The 24929-nt window shown below is 36.9% G+C and overlaps 1 protein-coding gene across 5 annotated transcripts in view; it reads right to left on the bottom strand.

Annotated features, from left to right (window-relative positions):
- ZRANB3 (zinc finger RANBP2-type containing 3) overlaps positions 1-24929 on the bottom strand; it is a 374344-nt gene that overhangs the window by 256101 nt on the left and 93314 nt on the right. For all 5 annotated transcript variants that reach the window (XM_055087541.1, XM_055087543.1, XM_028477393.2 and 2 more), the window contains one exon: positions 6156-6174. In XM_055087541.1, coding sequence (XP_054943516.1) covers positions 6156-6174 — 19 coding nt within the window. The remainder of the gene's footprint in view (positions 1-6155; positions 6175-24929) is intronic.

Below are 24929 nucleotides of genomic sequence, written 5' to 3' on the forward strand. Positions count from 1 at the left end.
AAAAAAAAAAAAAAAAAAAAAAAAGAAGAGCTATCAAGCCACAAAAAGACGTGGCTGAAACTTAAATGCACAGGCTAGGTGAAAAAAGCCAGTCTGAAAAAGCTACAAGCTGTATGCTGCCAATCATATGACATTCTGGAAAAGGCAAAATGATAGAGTCATTAAACACATCATTGGTTATTGGGGGTTTTGGTCTGAAGGGAATTAAATAAGTGAAGCACAGGGGATTGTTTGGGCAGTAAAACTATTCTACATGATACTGTAATGGTGATTACAAGACATTAAGCATCTGTGAAAATCCACAGAAACTGACATTACAAAAAGTACATTTTGATGTATACAAATAATTAAAAAAATAATTTAGGAGGTCAGAGGGTCCCATGATGGAATGTGAAGTGTGATACAATAATTTAAATGTATTATAGGTATATGAAACAACCTCACTGAATAGAGTAAAGGAATAAGGTCTGACTTAAAAGTAATTCTGAAAATGAATGGAATCTGTAAAAATAAAGGTAAAAGGAACTGTACCTAAGCACTGTACTCTAGTTGATAATTTTCCTTCCTGTCGGGATACAGGTTAATAATACTGAAACCACCACGCATGTACACTAGAAGTGCCTAATTAAATAAATGGATGGCAGATGGTGGGAACGAGGATACTCACTGATGGAGTGGGAGGATGTAGTTAAGCGAGGGGAGAAGTTAGAATGATCCATGGGGTGATGGATTAGAGCTGGAGACATCAACAGGAACTCATGTTTAGCTTAAATACAGATACAGAGGGTTACAAAGATAAATATTCATAAATATGTACATACACACACACATGTAAGTACATATGCATTTATCTCCTTGCTCCATCAGCTGAGAGGATCTAGAAGAAATGACACCCCAGTAAAAATGAGTACACCTAGCACCTAGATCTGGTTCTAATATCTTTCTCCAATAGAAAGAACCAGGGTATCGTGGAGAAATGCGTGATTCAAGTACTGGGGTAGGAAATATACAGGATGAGCCTGAAGCATCTTGTAGTGCCAGAAAGCAAGAAAATGCTGAAAAGCCAAAGAAAACAAAACACAAAACCCCAAACAGAACAGCCTACAATGAAGGGGGCAAGTCAAAGGGACACAGGAGTGAATTCAAAGAGCTCCCAATGGCCAAAGGTGGAACTATTTTAGCAACAAAATAAAGTGAATATCCATGATATGAATACATGATAAAGTGAGTGAACAAATGAATTCTGAATAATTTATATATTTATTTATTCTGCCTTTAAGGAAGTAGAGCATAAATCCCCATTTCTTAAGTATGGGCTGCATATAGTTACTTTCCTTCAAAAAATACAGTATGGGAAGGGACCAAAAAAAAAAAAAAAAAAAAAACCCAGAAACTTTACAGGGGAAGAACCTGACAAACATTACATCAAACCAGGTGATCAAGGTTAACATTAACAGTGATAAGTCATACTGATATTATTATGTACCCTTGGTATGACATGATGACAATGGCACTTTACCTCTGTGGTCTTCTTGCCCAAAACACAGTACCTCAGTCTGATCATGAGAAAAACATCAGACAACATATCCCAATTAAGGGAATTTTTACAAAATACTGAACCATTAACTCTCAAAACTGTAAAGGTCTTCAAAAACAAGGAAAGTCTGAGAACTGTCACAACCAAGAGAGGCTATTGGCTATCTGTCATGTCTATCTAAGACATGACTACTAAATGTAATGTGTATACCGGATGGAATCCTGGCTGTATTTACTTAACATATCTGTGCCTCAGCTTTCTCATCTGGAAAATGATGGTGGTAATAATAATCATAATACTCTGTTGGGTTGTCCTGGGATGAAATAAATTAATACATGTAAATCACTAGAATAGAACCCGGCACATATGTGTTAATTAAGAATTAACTCTTTAATCAGTCTATTCATTCAACAGAAATGGACCACCAACAAAGAGGGGTTATGAATCAGAAAGAGTAAAAGCTCAGAGGGGAAAGTATTCAATTCAACTTGGGTCTGGTAAAGGGAAACAAGGATTTGTAGAAGCAAATGGAATAAAAATTATCACCTCAGCTCACTTTGTCAAACCAGGGTAGGTTTATATAAAAGGAAAACTAAAATTCCTCATGTCTAGTTTAATTTCTTTGTCCTCAAACCTATAAAGTTAATGTTGGCAGAGGCTATATCACAATATCAATTTTAAGGTCTTCTGGTAGAAATAATCTTCCTGAGGGGGTTCTTCAGTGTTTCCAGACACCTACAGATTTCTGCCTGCAGAGAAAATGATAAGGCTTTTCAAACTTCAGCCTACAGAAAAACTTCTGTGAGCACTCAACAGGTTCCACAGCCTCTCCCCTCCAAACTTCTCTTCCAGAGAAGCACCTTGACCAAAAGAAAAGCATCCATAATGATAACTCCATGGCCTCTGTTCCAAATATATATCTATTAATCCCAAAATAGCCACAAAGTAAGCCAAGCCAAGTAGCTTAACCTTGACAAATGGTTTCCTTTTCTTTTGAAAAAGGAAGGAAAGCAATACTTTATTTGGTATACCATCCCCCTGACTCCAAATGTTTTCTCAAGTAACAGGAAGGAAACTTAGGGAAAAGCTGGGGGTGGGGGTGGGGGCAGGGGCATGGGACTTAAGTAGAGTACTAACAAAAAATGTCACATAAGAATCTTCTGACTTTGATAATAGATTCAATAGACAAGACAGAATCCATGTACTGACAGCATTTTGTCTATAGGGACACAATTATTAGGCTATTCATATAAATCTAGGATGTTAATCCCATCTTCTTAAGTAAAAATGAACATGACAAAAATTTTCTAAACACTAGGTTTCTACAGAGAATAATAGCCTTTAGATACTTGACAAATAAGGTAGTAAGTATACAGGTTTAATATTTTCCTCATGTATATCGAATTAAATTACCTGTTGTGTGTTAATATGAAATTATTTTTCACATTTAAAATCTTTTTATGAATAAAAATTTTCAATAATTTTCAACAGAACAAGGACACAGTGGTTAAAAAATTATTAAAGAACAGTAAAGATAATAGTGCAACAGCCTGACTACAGACTGTGGCCTGAATTCCATTATTAAAGGAATACAAATTCACAAGTTTCTGTATATTTACTACATGGTTCTTGAAACAACACTTGACTACATTAAACCAAGAAGGGGGAAAAGGATTTAAAACAGTTTAAGCTAAGTTTGCAAAGTTAATTTTATTAAAAGTTGCACCTCTGTTGGTTATCTGAAATGTAGTTTTATAATTGAAATACTCAATGATCACACAATTAGACAATTAAACAGAACTTAAGTCATCATTCCAATTTTAGGTTAATGACTATCTCATATACAGTAGATAGATTACATAATTCCACAAAGATTGAATACATTAGAAAAACACAATAGTAGAAAAATACTAGAAGAGAGGGGAGTTATTCCAGTGAAGGAAGTCATATACTTCTAAAGCTACGGAGGAAAGATCACAGCTGACAACTAAATTACACAATACTCTAAGTGGGTATTCAAGCATCTTAAAAAAAAAAAGTAGGTTCAATAACAGAGATGTAATATTGCTCTCCTAAAGCTTTTAGCTATTTGATGAATCAAATATTCATATCAAAAAATACATATTTTAAAAAATAAATTTATTTATTTTTTATTTTTGGCTGAGTTGGGTCTTCGTTGCTTGTGCATGGGCTTTCTCTAGTTGCAGTGAGCGGGGGCTACTCTTCATTGTGGTGCGTGGGCTTCTCATTGGGTGGCTTCTCTTGTTGCGGAGCATGGGCTCTAGGCATGCAGGCTTCAGTAGTTGTGGTACATGGGCTTTGCTGCTCTGCAGCATGTGGGATCTTCCCGGACCAGGGCTTGAACCTGTGTCCCCCGCATTGGCAAGTGGATTCTTAACCACTGTGCCACCAGGGAAGCCCCCAAAATATATTTTTTAATTTAAAAATCAAAACTTGTTTGACCTCCAAATTATAAACTGCATTTCCTCCTCTGACTTCACTACCATTTTGTGATAAGAGCAAGAGAAGGAGAACAGTATTAGAAAATAAAATGAAGGTCAAACCAGAGTTCATGTAATTTACATATATACAAGTTTCCTTCTACTTCAAGACTTTTAATTTACTCACTTTCACCCACACTAACTCAGTAAGATTCCACAGAAATGGCATTTCAACTCAATGAAAAACAGAGGATATTAGTGGTTTTGAGCTGTGATCTTAGAATTGTACATCACTATGTTATTTCTGTGGCCTGTTTTTTGTACTTATGTGTAAAATTGAGGATTTTTCCTTAATTAATCTTATTGATAGGATTCGACATAATAAACCTTGGAAAGTCAAATACTTGTAAAAGAATGAGAGTCTTTAAAATGCTGGTGAAAAAAAGGAGATATGAGGGACACAAAAGTGGAATCTTCTTTTAAGTACTGAGAAAATATTAAATGGTTCTTTTAAATTTATTAAATAAAAAAACAAGAATGGTTTTGAAAGACAAGCACAAATCACTCAACGTGTGACAGGTGTAATTGTAAATAATAGGAGATGAAAAGTGATTGGTATAAAGAAAAACTCTTGTTGGCTAAAAGGTTCATCATGAACTCATCATGCATAATCCTTAGTCTAATGTCAACTGAGGAGAAGACAGGAGTTTGTTGGAGACTATAAAAGTTAAGAGTTAAGGTGCTGATCAAGTTCAATCCATGAATGATTCTGCACATTTAAGGCCTATTCAAATCTCTACAACATCAAATTGAAGAACAAGGTAGCAATGCAATGTCATAGCCACTAAGATGTTCCCCATGAATTGCTTGGGGAAATTATCAAGATAATGTTACACATTATGGTATATTTACCATGGACATAAAACTGGTCTGTTTAAAAAAAATTATTGATACACACATCCATACATATATCACACACACATTTTATACATATTATATAAAATGGTTATGCCTAGTTTGGAGGTTGAAGGATGAATTTATATTCCTATTTGGTGAAAACATATTCAGGGATTAAAAACATAAGCTTCTTTTAGTCATTTTGGACTCTCAAATCTATAAATTTATGAAGATTCTTTTGGAATGCATCCTGTTCCAAAATAGAAATTTCTACTGTTTTCCAAATGTCTATGTCCTGTCTCTTTAATTACACTGTTGAAGTTTTTCACAGGCAATGACTGTTTCTAACTATAACATCTAGTCTAACAAATGCCTATAGAATGAAGAGTTCAAACTAAAAACTTCAGTAATTATAAATCAGCATGAACCAAGAAACCCTATATGAACCTTCTGCTTGGCATTCATGTGCATATTATACTCTTACTCATTTTTTTCCTGAAGAAGAGATAGTGGAGATAAGCCATTGGTGAGCCTACATGTAACTAAAAGACAGTTAATTGGGAGAATCTTTTATGGTTTCACTTATATTTTTAAAAAATTCAGTATCCATTTTCCTCATCTCTATTATATTTTTAAATGTATATGTTTTGCTGTTATCCTTAAAGACATCATGAAAACAGCAACACATTTTCCAAAATGATATTAAAAATTAGAACTTTATTGATCTACATCATTCTGAGAATGTATGTAAAGAGTATTGTAGTTTATGTAGCAAGAACTTTCATTTCAGTGAAAAAACCTGAATATGAATGTACACGAGTACATGCCCCTTAAAGGTATCAAATTGTTTAGTAATAATAAAATACCATTTTAACATTATGCTTCACACTCATACAAAACAATTAACAATAACCTTTAGAGCAAAATCTTAAAAGTTCAGCTTCTAAGCAAGCAGCATTATGACAAGTAGAAAAGAGTTCAGTTTCATTTGGGGCTGCATTCATGCTTCTGAGGCCAAAAATATAGAATTTTGGATCACTAATGTTAACACTAACATGTTCCAAATGCATGCCTTGCGCACGGGCACGCACACACGCACACTCTCTCTCATTCTTATTCTCTCTGCTGCCCCCATGCCCTGCCCTCCCTCACTCTCCCCCTGTCCCCTCCATATACAGATATATAGTCATATGAAAGACAGAGAGCACAGGGTAAATAACAGACAATAAAAACTGGTTGGGGAATTTTATAAAAGACATAAAAATCATGAAAACACTTACTTCATCAGCCACCATACACCTGGAAAAAATAAAAATAAAACCAAATTAATCTCTTAATTACCAAAGTCAGCCATTTAAAAAGTTCTGATCGAGTAGCTTGCCACAAAATAGTTTATAAATGTTAAAGTACTAAGCCAGAGAGAGGGGTTTATAAGTGTGCATGAGAAAATGGGCCATTGCTGATTTATAAGACTCTCCAGCTTCCAACAGCATATGGATGTGGGAGTGTTAGAGTTTCAGGTGTGCTGTTTCCTACATCCCACCCATGGTGACAGCTACAATGACCCTTCAAAATGTGAGCAAAATGGCAAGTGACTGTACCAATGACTTCCCTCTGTACCAGTAAACCTTAAAATTGGTCTTCCCTAGAGATTAGAAGAATGTTGTATTAAAGTGCATTAACATGTTACAGGTAAAAGTATATACACTATATTATACATGCTAAGCCTATTTTCAAGCTGAATTTTGGTTTCTACTATTATTTTACTGAGTTCTCTCTTCTCTGTTCTTTCTTGTTAACCTATAGAAGTAAATTCTATCCACTGAAAATTGAGGATGGGGGCATAAACTGAGGTCCTAAGTAGAAGAAAAAAACCAAAGAGCAAAAAGAAAGAATAGCAGATATGGTCAAGATCATGAGGGGTCCCTTAGAGACAGTGAGTATATTGTAAGGAGAAAAACCAATCTCTTAACTGAGAGGATTTCCAGGCAATGTAAAAAAAAAATACTGGAATATTATAAAAATCAGGGAGGAAAAAAGTCCCTATTTGTATTTTTTCCTTCCTTTATTCCCAATGGCCTTGACATTATACAATACTACATGGTTTCTTTTAACATAAGACACAAATTAATAATTTGGTAATAAATATATCATTAAGGAATAAGTTACAAGTAAAATGGAATTTCGTTCTTAAAATGAAAAAAGATGTCAGGTTACATATTAAGTATTTTTATGGAAAAATAAAATACAAATACTTTAACTGAAATTTAAAACATATGCAAGAGTAAAAAGTTTATTACATTTTTTGCAAACAAGCCTAAAAAGTAGAAAACTAAAATGCAATACTTTGAAAAATATGACTTATTTACAGGAAGATTCATACATATACCTATTTTTTCATTGTAAAATCCAACTCAAATTTGGAAAAGATGTCACTTGAAGTATATATTATATATTGAGTGCCTACTATGTACCTGGCTCTGTCCTATGTGCTAGGGATATAGCAGTGAATTTAAAAGTCTTTCCCTCATAGAGGGTGACTGGAAGAATTTCTGACAGTGAACAAATAAATGATTCAAGTGGTGATACATGCTATTAAAAAAACGAAAACAGGGCTTCCCTGGTGGCACAGTGGTTGAGGGTCCACCTGCTGATGCAGGGGACGCGGGTTCGTGCCCCGGTCTGGGAAGATCCCACATGCCGCGGAGCGGCTGGGCCCATGAGCCATGGCCGCTGAGCCTGCGCGTCCGGAGCCTGTGCTCCGCAACGGGAGAGGCCACAACAGTGAGAGGCCCGCATACTGCAAAAAAAAAATAAAAAATAAAAATAAAAAACTAAAACAGGGTAGGTGGAATAGGGAAATAAGGGAGGAGCTATTTTATAGGGTGGTCAGGAATAATCTTTATGATAAGGCAATTCCAACAGATCTGAACAAATCACAAATTTAATGAGGAAGGGAATCATGAGAAAATCTGGAGGTAGGGTACTCTCCACAAAGTGATGAGCAAGTGCAAGAGCCCTGAGATAAGATGGTTATGATGTAGTTAAGCAAGAGGAAGGAAGCTAATGTGATTAAAGTGGACTGAGTCATGGAAAATGGTAGAAAATAAGGTTGGAAGCACCTGGGGTCCTGACCACAGTGAACCTTATAAGCAATGGCATGAAGTCTAGATTTTCTTAGACTCCTTTGGAAGTAAGCAACATTTTACCTTTTAAAAAGATTACTCTACCTTCTAGAGAATAAACTGTAGAGGACAAGAGTAGAAGCACAGAAAGCAGTCAGGAGGCATCTGAAGTAGACCAGGAAAGGAAAAAGGATAGATGGATGCATGGTAGAGATGAAGGAGGTGAGAAGTTGTCAGTTTAGGTACATTTTGAAAGTACAGCCAACAGGATTTCCTGATCGATTGGGATGTGGATATAAAATGAGAGAGAGGGAAGAATGAATCTTAAGATACTGTCTTCAGCAATTAACTGAAAAATGGGGGTAATGCACTCACTGAGACAGGAAAGGGTGGGAGAGGAGTAGGTCTGGAGATGATAATCCAAAGTTCGGTTTGGACGTGTAACCTTTGTGATATCCATTAGATATCCGAGTTGAACTGCTGACTGGGCCACTGGATATGTGAGTTGGGGGAATGGTAGGGAACTGGATATATAATAAATCTGAGACTCATTAGAATGTAACGGCATTGGAATGAGAAAGGAGCCAGGGTATTCTGTAATATGACAACTTGACTGTGGCTTGTTTTCCTCTATGCCCAACTCCAAGTTCCTTAACTTTCTAAAGAGAAGCAGAGGCTGTGACCTGCAGGCTGCTAGATAAGGTTTATGACTCTGGTGAAGAACTGGTATGCAACTAAATTGCCCTGTGGGTGGCTAACTGACTGAAAAGCAGCATCAGAGCCCCAGGCTACAACTAAGGGCTGTGGATTGCTGGATTGGCTTGGCTTTCAAGTATGTGAAGACCCCAGTTGTAAGATTATTTTCGAGCCCTCTGGATATGCTGGATTTTCCTAACAGGAGACAAGTGGGCTTTCCTGACTTTGGAAACTTGGGCTGTTCAAGTACATCAGAGAGCACTGGGCTTCTTTCAGGTATCTCTAGTGGGGCTGTCCTTCAACTTTACGCAATACATCTATCCCGACCTCTGGCATTCCTGCTATTAAGGGCAGTTCAGCAACCAGACCTGATTTCCAATGAGCTATCACAGAAAAATAACAGATCATGTGAGAGGCCCAAACATTTGAAAAAGCAGAATACAAGTGAATAATCAGAACACATATCTAGTGAAAGAGAAGTGCTAGAAAAGATTAAAATCTACACAAAAATTGTTTCAGCACTTAAATAAATTCTAATGCAACACACACACACACACACACACAGACACACACACACACACTCATATACACACACTCTCTTCCATGATTTCCAGACTAAAATGAGTAGATGGGGCTTCCCTGGTGGTGCAGTGTTGAGAGTCCACATGCCAATGCAGGGGACATGGGTTCGTGCCCCGGTCTAGGAAGATCCCACATGCCACGGAGCAGCTGGGCCCGTGAGCCATGGCCGCTGAACCTGCGTGTCCGGGGCCTGTGCTCTGCTACGCGAGAGACCACAACAGTGAGAGGCCCGTGTACAGTAAATTAAAAAAAAAAAAATAAAAAAAATCAGCTTTAAAAAAAGTTTACTGCATTTGAGGGACCCTCACTTCAAATTTTAGCAAAGCCTTAGAAAAGTTTTAATTTCAAGAAAAAAGAAATTACATAAATCAAAGCAAAAAAAATGGGCTAATTTCAAAAGACCAAATCTCAGACTTAACCACATTAAATGCAAGTATTAACCCGTTTTGATTGATAGTTTCCGTGTGTCCCCCCAGATCCATCTCCTGCCTTCCCTGCAGTGCCCTGGAAAAATGACCTATACAGACTGCACCACCTGAGCTTCCTTGATGCGTCCGGAGCCTGTGCTCCGCAATGGGAGAGGCCACAACAGTGAGAGGCCCGCGTACCACAAAATAAAATAAAATGAGTAGATGAATTTCGAAAAAAATGTGATCATTACTGACACCTGAGCAGACTAGAAGATGAAGTGCAAAGATTATCTCAAAGCACAGAGCAGAAAGTTAAATAAATGGAAGTAGTGAAGGAAAAGAAAAAAACAAAAAACAAAAAAACATTTGAAGGATAGATCCAGAAAACTGTGAAAAATAGGTGTTCAAAAGGGGAAAAGACACACCATATGAAGGAGAGACAACAATTAAGTAAATAATAAAAGAAAATTTCTCTGGGCTAAAGAAACACCTCTGGTGGATAACTGAAAAGGGTAACCATGTTTCAGGGTGAACTGAAGAGAAAAGACAAGTATCTACTCACATCCTTATAAAATTCATTAATCTTATGAATAAAGAAAAAAACCTTGTAAGTATTCAGACAGAAAGAACAATTATCATTAAGGGAAAAAACAAGTGTATTGGAATTTTATCATCAACACCAGAGACTAAAAAACAATGGAAGCTAATCTAGACTACTTGAAAGGAAAGCAGAAGAATTCATGGATCTTATATCCAGCTGAGATACCCATTAATTAAAAGGGATGACAAAAAGATATTTGAGGCTAACCAAGATCTCCAAGATTATATCACTCAAGCAAACCATCTAAGGAAACATACTTAAGAAAAATAGCCAAACAATAAAAACACCTTAACACAGATTCAAGATAAGAGAAGATGAAAAGGAAATCTGGTGAGCAATATGTATGAATTTAATGGATGATGTGTATTCTAAATAAGGACTCTAGAAGAAGAAGGGACATATTCTGAAAATATGAATGTGCAAAATTGAAGGGAGGTAACAAAGGAGAGGGGATACTAAAATTATTCTAAAGCAGAATACCAAACAGATAATTTTTAAAGCCAGGAGACTAAATGAGATCACCTAGGAAGAAGAGAAGAGAGCTACTGACTGAGCCCTGGAACACTCCAACAATTACAGGTCACGAAAGGGAGAAGGATCCAGCAAGGGAAACTGAGGACTGTCCAGTAATGTAAAAAGACACAAGAAGAATGTAGTGACCTAGAAGCCAAGTTAAAAAATTGTTTTGAGAAGGAGAGAATGAACAACTATAACAAACGCTGCTGAGAAGTCTAGTGAAATGAGGTCTAAGAACTGATCATTTGATTCATAGCTCTGACAAGAGCAACTTTGATAGAACAGTAGGGAACAAAAGCCCTACCTGAATGGGTTCAAGAGAGAATGGGAAGAGAGGAAGGGGAGAGAGTGAGTAGAGACTATTGTCTTAAGGAATTATCCTGTAAAGGGAGCAAAGAAATATGGTAGCAGCCAGCAGGTAAACTAGGGTACAGAGAAGATTTTTTAAAGATAGAATAGTATATATAACCCCATAAATATCTTATTGACTCTATGAGTGCAACATCTGTGGATCAGGAACTTGGGAATCAAGTCAAGACAATAAATAAAAATGAGAAAGTAGCTATGCGTGAAGATGATAACGGAAGTAGAAATGAATGAGATTCTCCTGTGTAAACTGTAAAAAGGAGGGAATTTTTTTCATGGCTAGATCCTTGGGAAACATTCTTACTTCAAAAGCAAAGGGAAGGAACTAAAAGTATTCAAGGAGGTGGAGAACAAGGAGCAGGGACTAAGAAGTCCAGGGGAAACACATCCACAACAGGGTAAATGGGTTAACAGTATCTAACGCCACGAAGATGTTGCAAAGGATGAGGGCTAAAGGGCCAGCATACTAAGTTATCAGGAGCTCACTTGTAAGCTCACTTGCAATCCTCACTTGTTAAGAGGACTGTGGATAGTAAAAAAGGGAGGCAACAGATACAGAGTAATCAGAAAGGAATTTTGGTAGCAAAAAGAAAAGAAAAATTAAAAATAGGGCAGTAGCTATATAACATGTTGGAAACCTGAACAGTGGGCATGGAGTCAACAGCGAGAAGGAAAACAAGAAAGATGACTGATGGAGACCATAATATAAAAAGGGGAAATATAGCTAATCCAATTTCTCACTTCATAAAAATTTTACACCACATTTGAATGAAACTAAAGTCTACTTTGTAAATGGAGGACTGCCCATAATTACTTTATATCCAAGGAAATAAAAACAGCTTTTTCTCCCATTGGGAAATGGCAAATACAATTTGAATTATAGGGACTTTAACCTACAGCTAAAAAGAAAACTTCCTTCATTAAAGAATATTCATTGTATTTACCAAACCTGGTTTGGTATGGCAACAGCTATGCAATTTTATCTGAATTTTACAAGCAGTTCAGTTTTCCATTTTTACAAAAAATAAATTATTGTTTGTTCCAAATTCATTGATAATTGTTTAAATCATAATTTATCCAGCTTGGCTGCAGACATCAAAAAGCAACTTTTCATTTCACTGAGCTGTTTCCAAAACCTTAAGGCCCCTTACATTAATCATCCACTTATAGTATCAAGGCATCCATACCTCTGGTGTTTGCAGCAGCTGTATCTATGATGCACATGCTCAGTGTTTGCTATTTTTTTTCTTTTTTTCTTTTTTTTTTTTTTTTTTTTTTTTTGCGGTACACGTACCTCTCACTGTCGCGGCCTCTCCCGTTGCGGAGCACAGGCTCCGGACTGGCAGGCTCAGCGGCCATAGCTCACGGGACCAGCCACTCCGCGGTATGTGGGATCTTCCCAGACCGGGTCACGAACCCGTGTCCCCTGCATTGGCAGGCGGACTCCCAACCACTGCGCCACCAGGGAAGCCCTGTTTGCTATTTTTAACCCAAATTCTTATACAGAGAGAAAAGAGAAAACTGAACAGCATTATACTTTCCTGACAATCACTTTACATACCAGCTAAATTTCTAATCTAAGACTCATAGAGCTGAATAATTTATGTTTAACCTGATGCTTTTCTCCAATTTCTTTATATTAAAACACCACCTTTTCTATAATTAACACCCATACCTCTTTTGAATAAATCATGTCTGTAAAAAGAAAACAGAAAAACTCTCCAAGAGAATATTTTGATTACACTGAGAGTTTAATGCTCTAATTCTGTTTTGAATCATAAGTACAGAATCCAGGACTCAGTACGAGAAAACAGGATCTGCTTAATCAATTACCATGCATCCTTTGGCCTCAGAAGTGGGCTATTACCCCAGGGAGAATACTGACCTTTTGGCTATTGGATTTTGCTAACTGTCCATTAGCAGGAATCAACAATTTTATATATATATATATATATATATATATATATATAGTTGATAAGATACTACCATACCACTCTTTACTATGGTATATTTGACCAATGCTAACTTAAAGTTACTTTAATAAATCCACCCACTCTCCCTTACAGACCAAGCTACAGGGACCATGAGTTCAGAGGACCAAGTCATAACATTTTTTCCAGCCACAGCAGGGTCTTAAAATACTTTTCCCGACAACTATCAAAGTCCAACGTGATAAAATGGCCTCTGTTTTGTTTAGCTTTAATATTATTTATTTTTTGAATTGGAGATACATTATATACACATGATTTAAGAGGTACAAAAGTAGAAAATCTTTCTTCAATCCCTATTCCTCAAGGGTGTCCCAGATGTTGGCTGCTCTGAAGGCAATAAAGTAATCAATTTCTTGGGTAGCCTTCTGGAAATAGTCTTTGTAAGCACAAGTTAATATATGTGTGGGTGTGTGTGCAGGTGTATATAAATATACATGTATATTTATATGTCACAAATAATAACGTAAGATTTACACCTTTACTGATTTTGTGTAAAATCCCCAAAGTGCACAATATAATATTGTAACATGATACTAACATGAACATGATAAAGAAAAGGAAAAAATTGAGGTTGAAAATTAGAAAAACATTCTTTGCTTTGGCAAATGACAAGTATATGGTCAGGACACCTTCAGCTTCAGCTCTCATCGAGCCTGACCTCTTCATAGTATCTGGGGTAGAACAACCACTTCCTGGAAAAGCTCTCCTTGGCCTCCCAGCCACTCCTGACTCTCTTCCTAGCTTTCATCTTCTGCCCTATTCCCTGGTTCCTCCTCTTCCACCCACCCTCTTTAGTGTTCAATCTTTGGTCATTCTGTCCTTGTGCTCTACCTAAATCCCTAAAGCTATCATCCATTCTCATAGTTTTAAGTATCACACATACACAACTCCTAAATCTGTACCTAAGGCTTTTACAATATACTCCAGATAGAGCCACATTTAAAACCTCTCTTTGGACTCTTTTCCCGGAATATCCTGAAGTTCTTATGACATACAATGCATGTTTATATTTGAAACTAAAGCTAATTAAGCCCTAGATTAAAAAAAAAAACAATCAAACCTCTGGAGGGTTTATTTAAACAACTGATTTGAGTCTGTGATTCTTACCCTTGAGTCAGAAATTTCTGTTAAAATAAAAACTACAAAACAACAGTATTTATTTTGGTTGCATATCAAATTGGTCTGCTGCATTTCTGTAAAAGCTTAGAGCACTGCTGTTATTTGCAAGCATATAATTAAATATATCCTAGACCTCTATATCAAGCTTCTTAGTCTCACCTGTTTTATGAAATGACTAAGCCAAGTAAGCTGAGCTGTGATAAAATGAGGTAAGATAGTACTTTGTAAAGGGAATACCATAAAAACTTTACTGCTGTTATGATGGTGGTAAGTTCTATTCAACAGGGACTTCCCTGGTGGCTCAGTGAGTTAAGACTCTGAGCTCCCAATGCAGGGGGCCCGGGTTTCATCCCAGGGAACTAGATCACACGTGCATGTTGCAACTAAGAGTTCGCATGCTACAACTAAGGAGATGGCAAGCTGCAGCTAAGACCCGGCGGAACCAAATAAATTAAAAAAAAAAAAAAAGAAAAAGTTCTGTTCAGTAAAATCCCAATAGGGCTTCCCTGGTGGCGCAGTGGTTGAGGGCCCGCCTGCCAATGCAGGGATCGCGGGTTCAAGCCCTGGTCCGGGAGGATCCCACATGTCGCGGAGCAGCTGGGCCCATGCACCATGGCTGCTGAGCCTGCGCTCTGGAGCCCATGAGCTGCAGCTGCAGAGCCCGCGTGCTACAATTGCTGAAGCCTGCACGCCTGGAACCTGTGCTCCGCAACAGGGGAGGTCACGGTGGTGACAGGCCCACGCACCGCGGCGAGGAGTGGCCCCCGCTCACCACAGCTGGAGAGGGCCCATAAGCAGCAACGAAGACCCAACACAGCCAAAATTAAATAAATAAATAAAATAAACTTATTAAAAAAAATCCAAATAACTGTCTTCACTGTCAGTAAGTAAATACTGGCAACGAATAAAGGGAAGATACAGAGGACAGCAGCTTCCAATTTAGCCATTATTAATGGAAGGAAATTTGATTGACTTTAAAAACTGGTTTTATAAACACTGTTTCCATAAGGATGCAGTGCAAGAAAAGAAACAACTCAAAATGGCTTAATCGCTGAAGAGAATTAATATATCATATAATATATAGCAAGAAATCCAGGGTGGGATGGTTCCAGGTGATTAATTCAGTAGGTAACTCATGTCATCTTTCTACTGTGTCATCCTAAGTAGCTCTAGACAACAAATCCTTACCCACCAATGTTCAGAGGCACATGGAAGGTATACCCAAAGAATTCTAGAGTCTGTTGACAGGGAAGGAAAAGGAGAAAGACTTTACGTGAAGCAACCCACATCTGCTGCATATTTGAAAAACAAGTTAAAATAACATTTAGTGTTTTCTTTTGTGTTAGTTCTTCACATATTATGAAACACTGGTCACATACAGGAAGGATATAAAAGCCTGGTAATAATTTCAAGGTACATAAGAGATGTGGGGTATTATAAACAAATCCTTGTGTATACCAAAAGACCAATGAAGTTTTAAAAAGAATTGCTTTTCCTGTTCACGAGTTTTTAAAAATTAAACTAGTCCCTAATGCATGATAATATTTTGAAAATATTATGCTTCGTTAGTCTGACTTCATTAGCACAAAATTACCCTATAACTTTTACAAGTAAAGAGCAAAACAGGAAATAGTCTCTACATCCTCCTAAATTGTTTTAAAAAAAGGTGTATCTCAGCTGTTTTGAGAGAATTATTATTGTTTTCAGGATGTATAATAATTCCCACTGGGCCATTATACCACATATTAGCTTCGACACAATTATTTATTCTTGTTTATAAAACTGCAGGTCAAAACAGTTGATTATTCCTGCAGTAATTAGTGGAGAATTTTTAGGGCTTAATTAGACAATAACATTCATTACAATATTTTGGAGTTAAAAACAAAAACATAGTTCATATAAAAAAGCAACTAAGAAGTAAGTCAGCTCTGCGTGATCTAGTCTAAAGAGGCTTTATAAGTAGTAAAAATGATTTATAGTATTAGAATTCCTTAATAAAGACATGTGCACCACTGATACTTAAATGTTGCTAGGTAGATGGAGGAATAAGTTAAAATAGTTTTATTACAAACTGAGAGCTCTCTCAGAATATGGTGGGACAATAACCTTTTGTTTACAAATTCCTTTTAGCCTAGTTTTCGGACTTATTGAATTATACGTTAATAAAACCTGAGCACTTCTATTATAGTCTCTATCTTGTGGAGATGTGAGGGTGAATTAAGGCAAGTATATATCAAAAAGTATAAATATATATCATAAGTATATATCAATAACCACCAAGCACACAATGTTCATTTGGTCATTCACCAAGTATTCCTTTGAGCACCAGACATAGTGCTAGGCCCTTAGTCTGAGCAGGACACAAACATAAAAGCCATAAGTGTACTAAGTGTTACTAATGTTATGCACCCTTTCGGGGTAAAGACTGTAAGGCAAAAATAGGGGATTATTCACTTCTATCCAAATGTTCAATAAAGGTTACAATGAGAGGGACTTCCCTGGCAGTCCAGTGGTTAAGACTCTGAGCTTCCACTGCAGGAGACATGAGTATGATCCCTGGTTGGGGAACTAAGATCCTGCGTGCCGCACAGCACAGCTGAAGAAATAAAAGGTTTAAAACATTGGCTGGGTTCAGACTTCTCTGGTGGCGCAGTGGTTAAGAATCCGCCTGCCAATGCAGGAGACACGGGTTCAATCCCTGGTTTGGGAAGATCCCACATGCCGCGGAGCAAGTACGCCTGTGCACCACAACTACTAAGCCTGCGGTCTAGAATCCACATGCCATAACTACTGAGTGCACACACCACAACTACTGAAGCCTTCACGCTCTAGGGCCCGCCTGCCGCAACTACTGAAGCAAGCGTGCCTAGAGCCCGTGCTGTGCAACAAGAGAAGCCAGCGAAATGAGAAGCCCAAGCACTGCAATGAAGAGTAGCCCCCGCTCGCCACAACTACAGTTAAGCCTGAGTGCAGCACTGAAGACCCAACGCAGCCATACATAAATACATAAATAAATAAATTAAATTAAATTAAATTCAAGTCATGTTTAAAAAAAACATTGGCTGGGTTCAAAATGAATGCCTCACGCAGGTTCTCATATCTGAGTAATCATCAAACTCATTTCAAAAGAAAATATTATCCAAAAAACTTATTAAAAATTTTTTATGTCAAATAAGAACAAACTCAAAACTAGGTACAAATTCCTTATACTTACAGAGTTTAGAAAGTACTTTATAAATGAGAACACTTTTACAAAATGAAGAATAAACCACAAAATAAAAATAATTCTATTTAGCAATATTAATTTAATATGATAGGTGGTGTCATTTTGCAGAAACTGAATTGATGCTTTGGGGTTTTATGGTGAAAAGAAATAGCTTTCTATCTACTTAATATATAAACTGTATCCATATCCTGTATTTACTTTTTTAATGAGAGAGAATTTACAGCTGCACAAAATATAAACCCAAAGAGTAATGACCAAAATAGATAGGCCTATTTTCCCCCTCACTCCATCCCTCCTGCCACTGAACAGGAAGCTTAGAGTTAGTAGTCCATGCTGGAGCAGCAGCCAAGATGTCAGAGCCACACCTCTACAATTTTCTTGTTCTTTCTTCCTGGCAGGTCAAAAGACAGCTGTGACAGTTCCAGGTTTGGCATCACTGTTTGATACAGGAAGAAAGGAAGAGGACAAAAGGGTACATGCCAACTGGGTTGACCCTATTTTAACAGGTTTTCCCAGAATCCCTATTCAGCAACTTCTACTAATGTCTAATTGGCTACACTGTGTCACGTAACCACTCCCAGTTGAAATGGAGCTTAGAAAAGTGGGGTTTTAGCTGGTCATTTAGACCCACCCACCCACCACCCTCAGGGTTGGGTTGTGTCAGTGAGGGAAAAAGGGAATAAGGGTTTTGGGGAAAGTAACATCAGTCTCTGCCACAAATTCCAAGGCCAAGTTTAAGAAGTGATCTGGAAACACTGTAGACACCTCAATCACATAAAGGTCAAGTCAACTCTGAGGTGTTATGGAAATCTGTATCAAACAGGTTTATAACTATGGCTATAATTAAGAGGAGGAAAATTCTTCATTTCATATGGACTATCATAGCTACTGATATGTTAAAGTTCAGAAGCTAAAAAAATCAATCAGTTCCATCATGAGTATGATGTTTTGCATGCATGTACCTCTATGTGCCAGGTGATATCTCAATTATTCTCTTTTCTCTATTCCAACTGTGGTAAAAACCTTTATTCATTCAGCATTCCATAATAAGAAGTATTTGGTGTGGGTGTGTGTTGGAGGAGAGATGCCTTATACAACCCTAAATACAAAACAGAGTACCATATATATAAATGCCTGATTTTAAACTAGTTATTCAGATAATCCAGAATATTCTTATAGTACTGTTCTTTGGATTATACTCTAAAGGAAAACTCAGCACTTAACAATTAAAGAGAATTCTCACTCCCTTAAAACAAGAGTTTGCATATTACTGTCCATATGTCAAATCTGGCCTATCAATTTTTTTTTTGAAAATAAAATTTTATTGGAACACAGTCCTGCTCATTCATTTAATATTATCAATAGTTGCTCTTGTGCAACAAAAACAAAAGTGAGTACTAGTGACAGAGACTATATGACACACAAGGTCTAAAGTATTTATTATCTGGCCCTTTATAGAAAAAGTTTGCGAATATCTATCTCAGAATACATCCATGGTGACCTGAAGGAAGTTTCTGGTACAGTGCCAATGGGCTATGAATTTAGCTTGATACATAAAACCCTTCTATTAAGACTGGATGAAGAAACAAAATGTGGATTTATCAGAAGAGTGAGCACACAGAGCACATACCAATAGATGTAAATTTTATAAGGAATAAATTCAAAGCACTATACTTGAGTGTAAAAACAGAATCGTTATAAATTCCGAATTGAGGAAATACAAAATAATAGTAGAAAAAAGAAATCAGGGACTTCCCTGGTGGCGCAGTGATTAAGAATCTGCCTGTCAATGCAGGGGACACGGGTTCGAGCCCTGGTCCAGGTAGATCCCACATGCCGTGGAGCAACTAAGTCCGTGTGCCACAAGTACTAAGCCTGCTCTCTAGAGCCCACGAGCCACAACTACTGAGCCTGCACGCCACAACTACTGAAGCCCATGCTCCCTAGAGCCCGTGCGCCACAACTACTGAGCCCATGTGCTACAACTACTGAAGCCCACATGCCTAGAGCCTGTGCTCTGCAACAAGAGAAGCCACCGCAATGAGAAGCCCATGCACCGCAATGAATAGTAGCCCCCACTCGCTGCAACTAGTGAAAGCCGGTGTGTAGCAATGAAGACTGAAAGCAGTCAAAAAAATAAATAGAAAAAAGAAAGAAAAAGAAAAGAAATCAGACCCCATATATAGAAACGGCTACAATGTTACAGAGATAGCTGATTAGAGAAAAGTTGTCTCAAACTGAAGAGACTCTTCCACTTCACTCCCTCTGACCAAATACTGAGATCTTTCTCTTTCAAAAGTATATTATCAGCATTCTTTATAAATAACACTCAACTCAATTATAAGTGAACATCACAGAATATTAAGCAAAATAACATTTTTATAACATTTTGACATCATTATCTTGTGACTTAAAGTGACTAAAAAAAATCTGCTAATCTTGTATGCTTTTAAGAACATAAATTGAAAGACTACAAAAAGCCAATCTAGGAATTGAGGTGTGATAGTCAAACAACTACAGTTTATTTGTCTTCACTCTCATTCCTTCCTACTCTAAACCCTAAGTCTGTGGTCTTCTTTCCCATAACATGGTACGTGTTTTTAAAATCTGTGAATTTTAGTTGATGGCATACTTAATATGTCATCTGTTGAATGCACCGTGAAGATCTAACGCTGAGGTTGTCGTTTAAAAATACCATATTACTAACAAACAATCCAATCCAAAAAATGGGCGGAAGACCTAAATAGACATTTCTCCAAAGACTACATAGAGATGGCCAACAAACAGATGAAACGATGCTCAACATCACTAATTACTAGAGAAGTGCAAATCAAAACTACAATGAGGTATCACCTCGCACCAGTCAGAATGGCCATCATCAAAAAATCTATAAACAATAAATGCTGGAGAGGGTGTGAAGAAAAGGGAACCCTCTTACACTATTGGTGGGAATATAAATGGACACAGCCACTATGGAGAACAGTATGGAGGTTCCTTAAAAAGCTAAAAATAGAACTACCACATGACCCAGGAATCCTACTCCTGGGCATATACCCGGAGAAAACCATAATTCAAAAAGATACATGCACCCCAATGTTCACTGCAGCACTACTTACAATAGCCAGGACATGGAAGGAACCTAAATGTCCACCAACAGAGTAATGGATAAAGATGTGGCACATATATAAAATGGAATATTACTCAGTCATAAAAAGGAATGAAACTGCGCCATTTGCAGAGACGTGGATGGACCTAGAGACTGTCATACAGAGTGAAGTAATGCAGAAAAACAAATATCGTATATCGCTTTTATGTGGAACCTAGATAAATGATACAGATGAACTTATATGCAAAGCAGAAATAGAGACACAGATGTAGAGAATAAATGTATGGATACCAAAGAGGGGTGGGTGGGTGAGATGAATTGGGAGATTGGGATTGACATATATACACTGCTATGTATAAAACAAATAACTAATGAGAACCTACTGTATTGCACAGGGAACTGTACTCAGCTCCCTGTGGTGACCTAAATGGGAAGGAGTTCCAAAAGAGAGGGGATATATGTATATGTATAGCTGATTCACTTTGCTGTACAGCAGAAACTAACACAACATTGTAAAGCAAATATACTCCAATAAAAATTAATTAAAAAAAATACTTAGGACAGTAGTAGTCACAGGGAAAATTGAATAAAATGTAGATTCCCATGTTGGACCCCACCCCCTCCCGCCAAAGAGTCTTATTCAGTATATCTGGAACAGGAATATGTATTCTTAGTAGCTTCCAGGCAATTTTGTTGCACTGGTAAGAGGCAACTCTTAGAAAAACGTTGTGCTGGGTTAAACATAACTGTTGTCAGAAACAGAGTTACAGATGTAGAAAACAAACTTATGGTTACCAGCAGGTAAAGGGGGGAGGGATAAATTGGAAGATTGGGATTGACACATACAACACTGCTATACATACAATAGATAACTAATAAGAACCTAGTATATAGCACAGGGAACTCTATTCAATACTCTGTAATGACCTATATGGGAAAAGGATCTAAAAAAGAGTGGATATACGTTTATGTATAGCTGATTCCCCTTGCTGTACACCTGAAACTAACACAACATTGTAAATCAACTATACTTCAATAAAAAATATTTTTAAAAAAGAAAGAAAATTGTCGGCTGAATCCTCAGAGAAGTAGTGGTGATCGTGTGTGTAGATCGATTCTCTGCTGAGTTCAGCTCTGGGGCAAGAGACAGACCAGGCTCAAAGGAAAGGTGAAGACAATGGAAAGCATATATACAATATAATCTGGAAGGGTAGGAAAAGTACCATAAAGAATATGTCTTGACCACAGATGCCACAATTTCAATTTCTTGAACTTTACCAGAAAGCAACAACTCCCTGAAACCAAAATGTTTGATATATAAATCAACAAGAGAAAGAGAAATTCACCTTCTCAAGTATAGTAAACCAACAGGTATTAAAGGATTTGGCAAGAGATCTCACCCAGTGGAGTGTAAGGTTAGAGACCAAGGATGTAGGAATTCTTCCACTGACTGAATGGACTTAAGCAAGACCAAATGCAGAGGGTTTTCTCCACCTTCCCCTTTTCCTCAAGTATTACAGAGTCTTTTGTGTGCCATGTGGTGATAACGAGCAAAGGTTCTACTCTAGGGACTGGTGATTAGCTGTTTTTCTAAACTTATTGGATGGACATTTAGGACTACGATAATCTGTGAGACTGCTGAATCAGTTGTTTCCAAACCAAACAAAAATCGACTACAGAATATTGCCTTTGAATTAGTAAGTGGAAACACAATAACTGCCCTGGGAGCCCAGCTGTACTGAAGACTGGAATCCAGTTACACTCAATAATGGAGAACCTCTCCATCTAAGGATGAGCAGCATGAACACTGAAGGGCAGGGGACAGTCCAAGAGATGCACAGTGTCAGGGGATTTGCTCTAATGGGGGTCACTGTGAAATAACAAGTTATTATTGCAAAAAAAAAAAAAAAAAAGAGAAAGAAAATTGTCAATATATTAAAAAAAATTAAAATACCACATTACTTTTCTTTTTCCAGCTTTTTGAGATATGGTTTATAAGTAAAAATTACATGTTTAAGATATACAATATGATATTTTGATATATGTATAACATCACAATCAAGTTAATTAACATATCCATCACTTCCCACAGTTGCCATTCTTTGTGTGTATGTGGTGAGAACACTTGAGATCTACTATCTTAGCAAATTTCAAGTATATATTAACTACAGTCACCATGGTGTATATTAGGCATCCAGAACCTATTCATCTTTTAACTGAAAGTTTGTACCCTTTGACCAATATCTCCCCTCTCCCCCCACTCCCTAGCCCTTGGTAACCACCATTCTACTCTCTTTTATTATGAGTTTGACTTTTGCATTTTTTAGATTCCACATATGAAATATGCAGTATTTGTCTTTTTGTGTCTAGCTTATTTTACTTAGCATAATGTCCTTCATGTCTGTCTGTGTTGTCATAAGTGGCAAGACTAACTGTCTTTTTAAAGCTGAATTATATTCCATTATATATAGAAAAAATATTTTCTTTATCCATTCATCCGTCAATGGATGGCTATCTTATCTTGGTTAGTGTGAATAATGCTGCAATAAAGATGGGAGTGAAAATATCTCTTCCAGATAGTGATTTCATTTCCTTTGGATATATACCCAGAAGTGGATAGCTGGATCATATGGTAGTTCTATTTTTAATTTTTTGAGAAACCTCCAAACTATTTCCCATAGTGGGTGTATCAATTCACACTGCCACTAATAGTGCACAAGTGTTCCCTTTTCTCCACATCCTTACCAACACTTGTTATCTTTTGACATTTTGATAGCAGTCCTAAAAGGTGTGAGGTGATATCTCATTGTGATTTTTATTTGTATTTCCCTGAAGATTAGTGAAGTTGAGCACCTTTTCATATACCTGTTGGCTATTTGTATGTCTTCTTTGGGAAAATGTCTATTAAAGTCCTTTGCCCACTGTTTGATCATGTTATTTGTTTTTTTGCTATTGAGCTGTTTGTGTTCCTTATATATTTTGGATATTAACATGTTAATGGATATATGGTTTGCAAATATTTTTTTCCTTTTCATAGTTTGCCTTTTCATTTTGATGATGGTTTCCTTTGCTGTGCAAAACTTTTTAGTTTGATGTAGTTCCACTTATTTATTTTTGCTTTTGTTGTTAAATCCAAAAAAAATCATTGCCTTGACCAATGTCCAGCAGCTTATCCCCTATGTTTTCTTCTAGGAGTATTAGTTTCAGATCTTATGATGAAGTCTTTAATTCATTTTCAGTTGATTTTTGTATATGGTGTAAGTTAAGGATCCAATTTAATTCTTTTGTATGTGGACATCCAGTTTTCCCAACATCACTTACTGAAGAGACTATCTTTTCCCCACTGTATATTCTTGGCACCTCTATTGAAGATTAGTTGATTAGCTGAATGCATATGCATGGCTTTATTTCTGGACTCTCTATTCTGTTCCATTAGTCTATATGTATGTTTTTATGCCAGCATCATACTTTAATTATTATAGCTTTGTAATACATAATTGACCCTTAAACAACACGGGTTTGAAATGCACAGGTCTACTTACACATGGGTTTTTTTCAATAGTAAATACTCCAGTACTACACAATTCCACGTTGGCTGAATCCACAGATGTGGAGGGCAAACTATGAATTACAAGCATTTTCGACTGTGTGCCCTAACCCCTGCATTGTTCGAGGGTCAACTGTAATTTGAAATCAGTAAGTGTGATTCTTCCAGCTTTGTTCTTTCTCAAGATTATTTTGGCTATTCAAGTTCTTTTGTGGTTCCATATGAATTTTAGGATTGTTTTTTCTATTCCTGTGAAAAATGCCATTGGAATATTGATACAGATTTCATTTAATCAGTAGATTGCTTTCAGTAGTATGGACATTTTAACAATTTTTCCAATCCATGAACACAGGATATATTTCCACTTATTTGTGTCTTCTTTAGTTTCTTTCATCAATATTTTACAGTTTTCAGTGTATAGATCTTTCACCTCCTTGTTTAAATTTACTCCTAAATATTTTATACTTTTTGATGCTACTGTAAATGGTATTTTATCTTTCTGAAAGTTTGTTGGCAGTGTATAGAAACACAATGGCATTTTGTACACTGATTTTGTATCCTACAACTTTACCAACTTTGTTTTCTTGTTTTAACAATTTTATGGTGTAGTCCCCAGGGGTTTTTTTTGTTTGTTTGTTTTTTTTAAAGAAGATGTTGGGGGTAGGAGTTTATTAATTAATTTATTTATTTTTGCTGTGTTGGGTCTTCGTTTCTGTGCGAGGGCTTTCTCTAGTTGCGGCAAGCGGGGGCCACTCTTCATCGCGGTGCG

Source organism: Physeter macrocephalus, chromosome 2 (assembly GCF_002837175.3).
Source record: "Physeter macrocephalus isolate SW-GA chromosome 2, ASM283717v5, whole genome shotgun sequence".
In the NCBI taxonomy this organism is placed as follows: Eukaryota; Metazoa; Chordata; class Mammalia; order Artiodactyla; family Physeteridae; genus Physeter; species Physeter macrocephalus.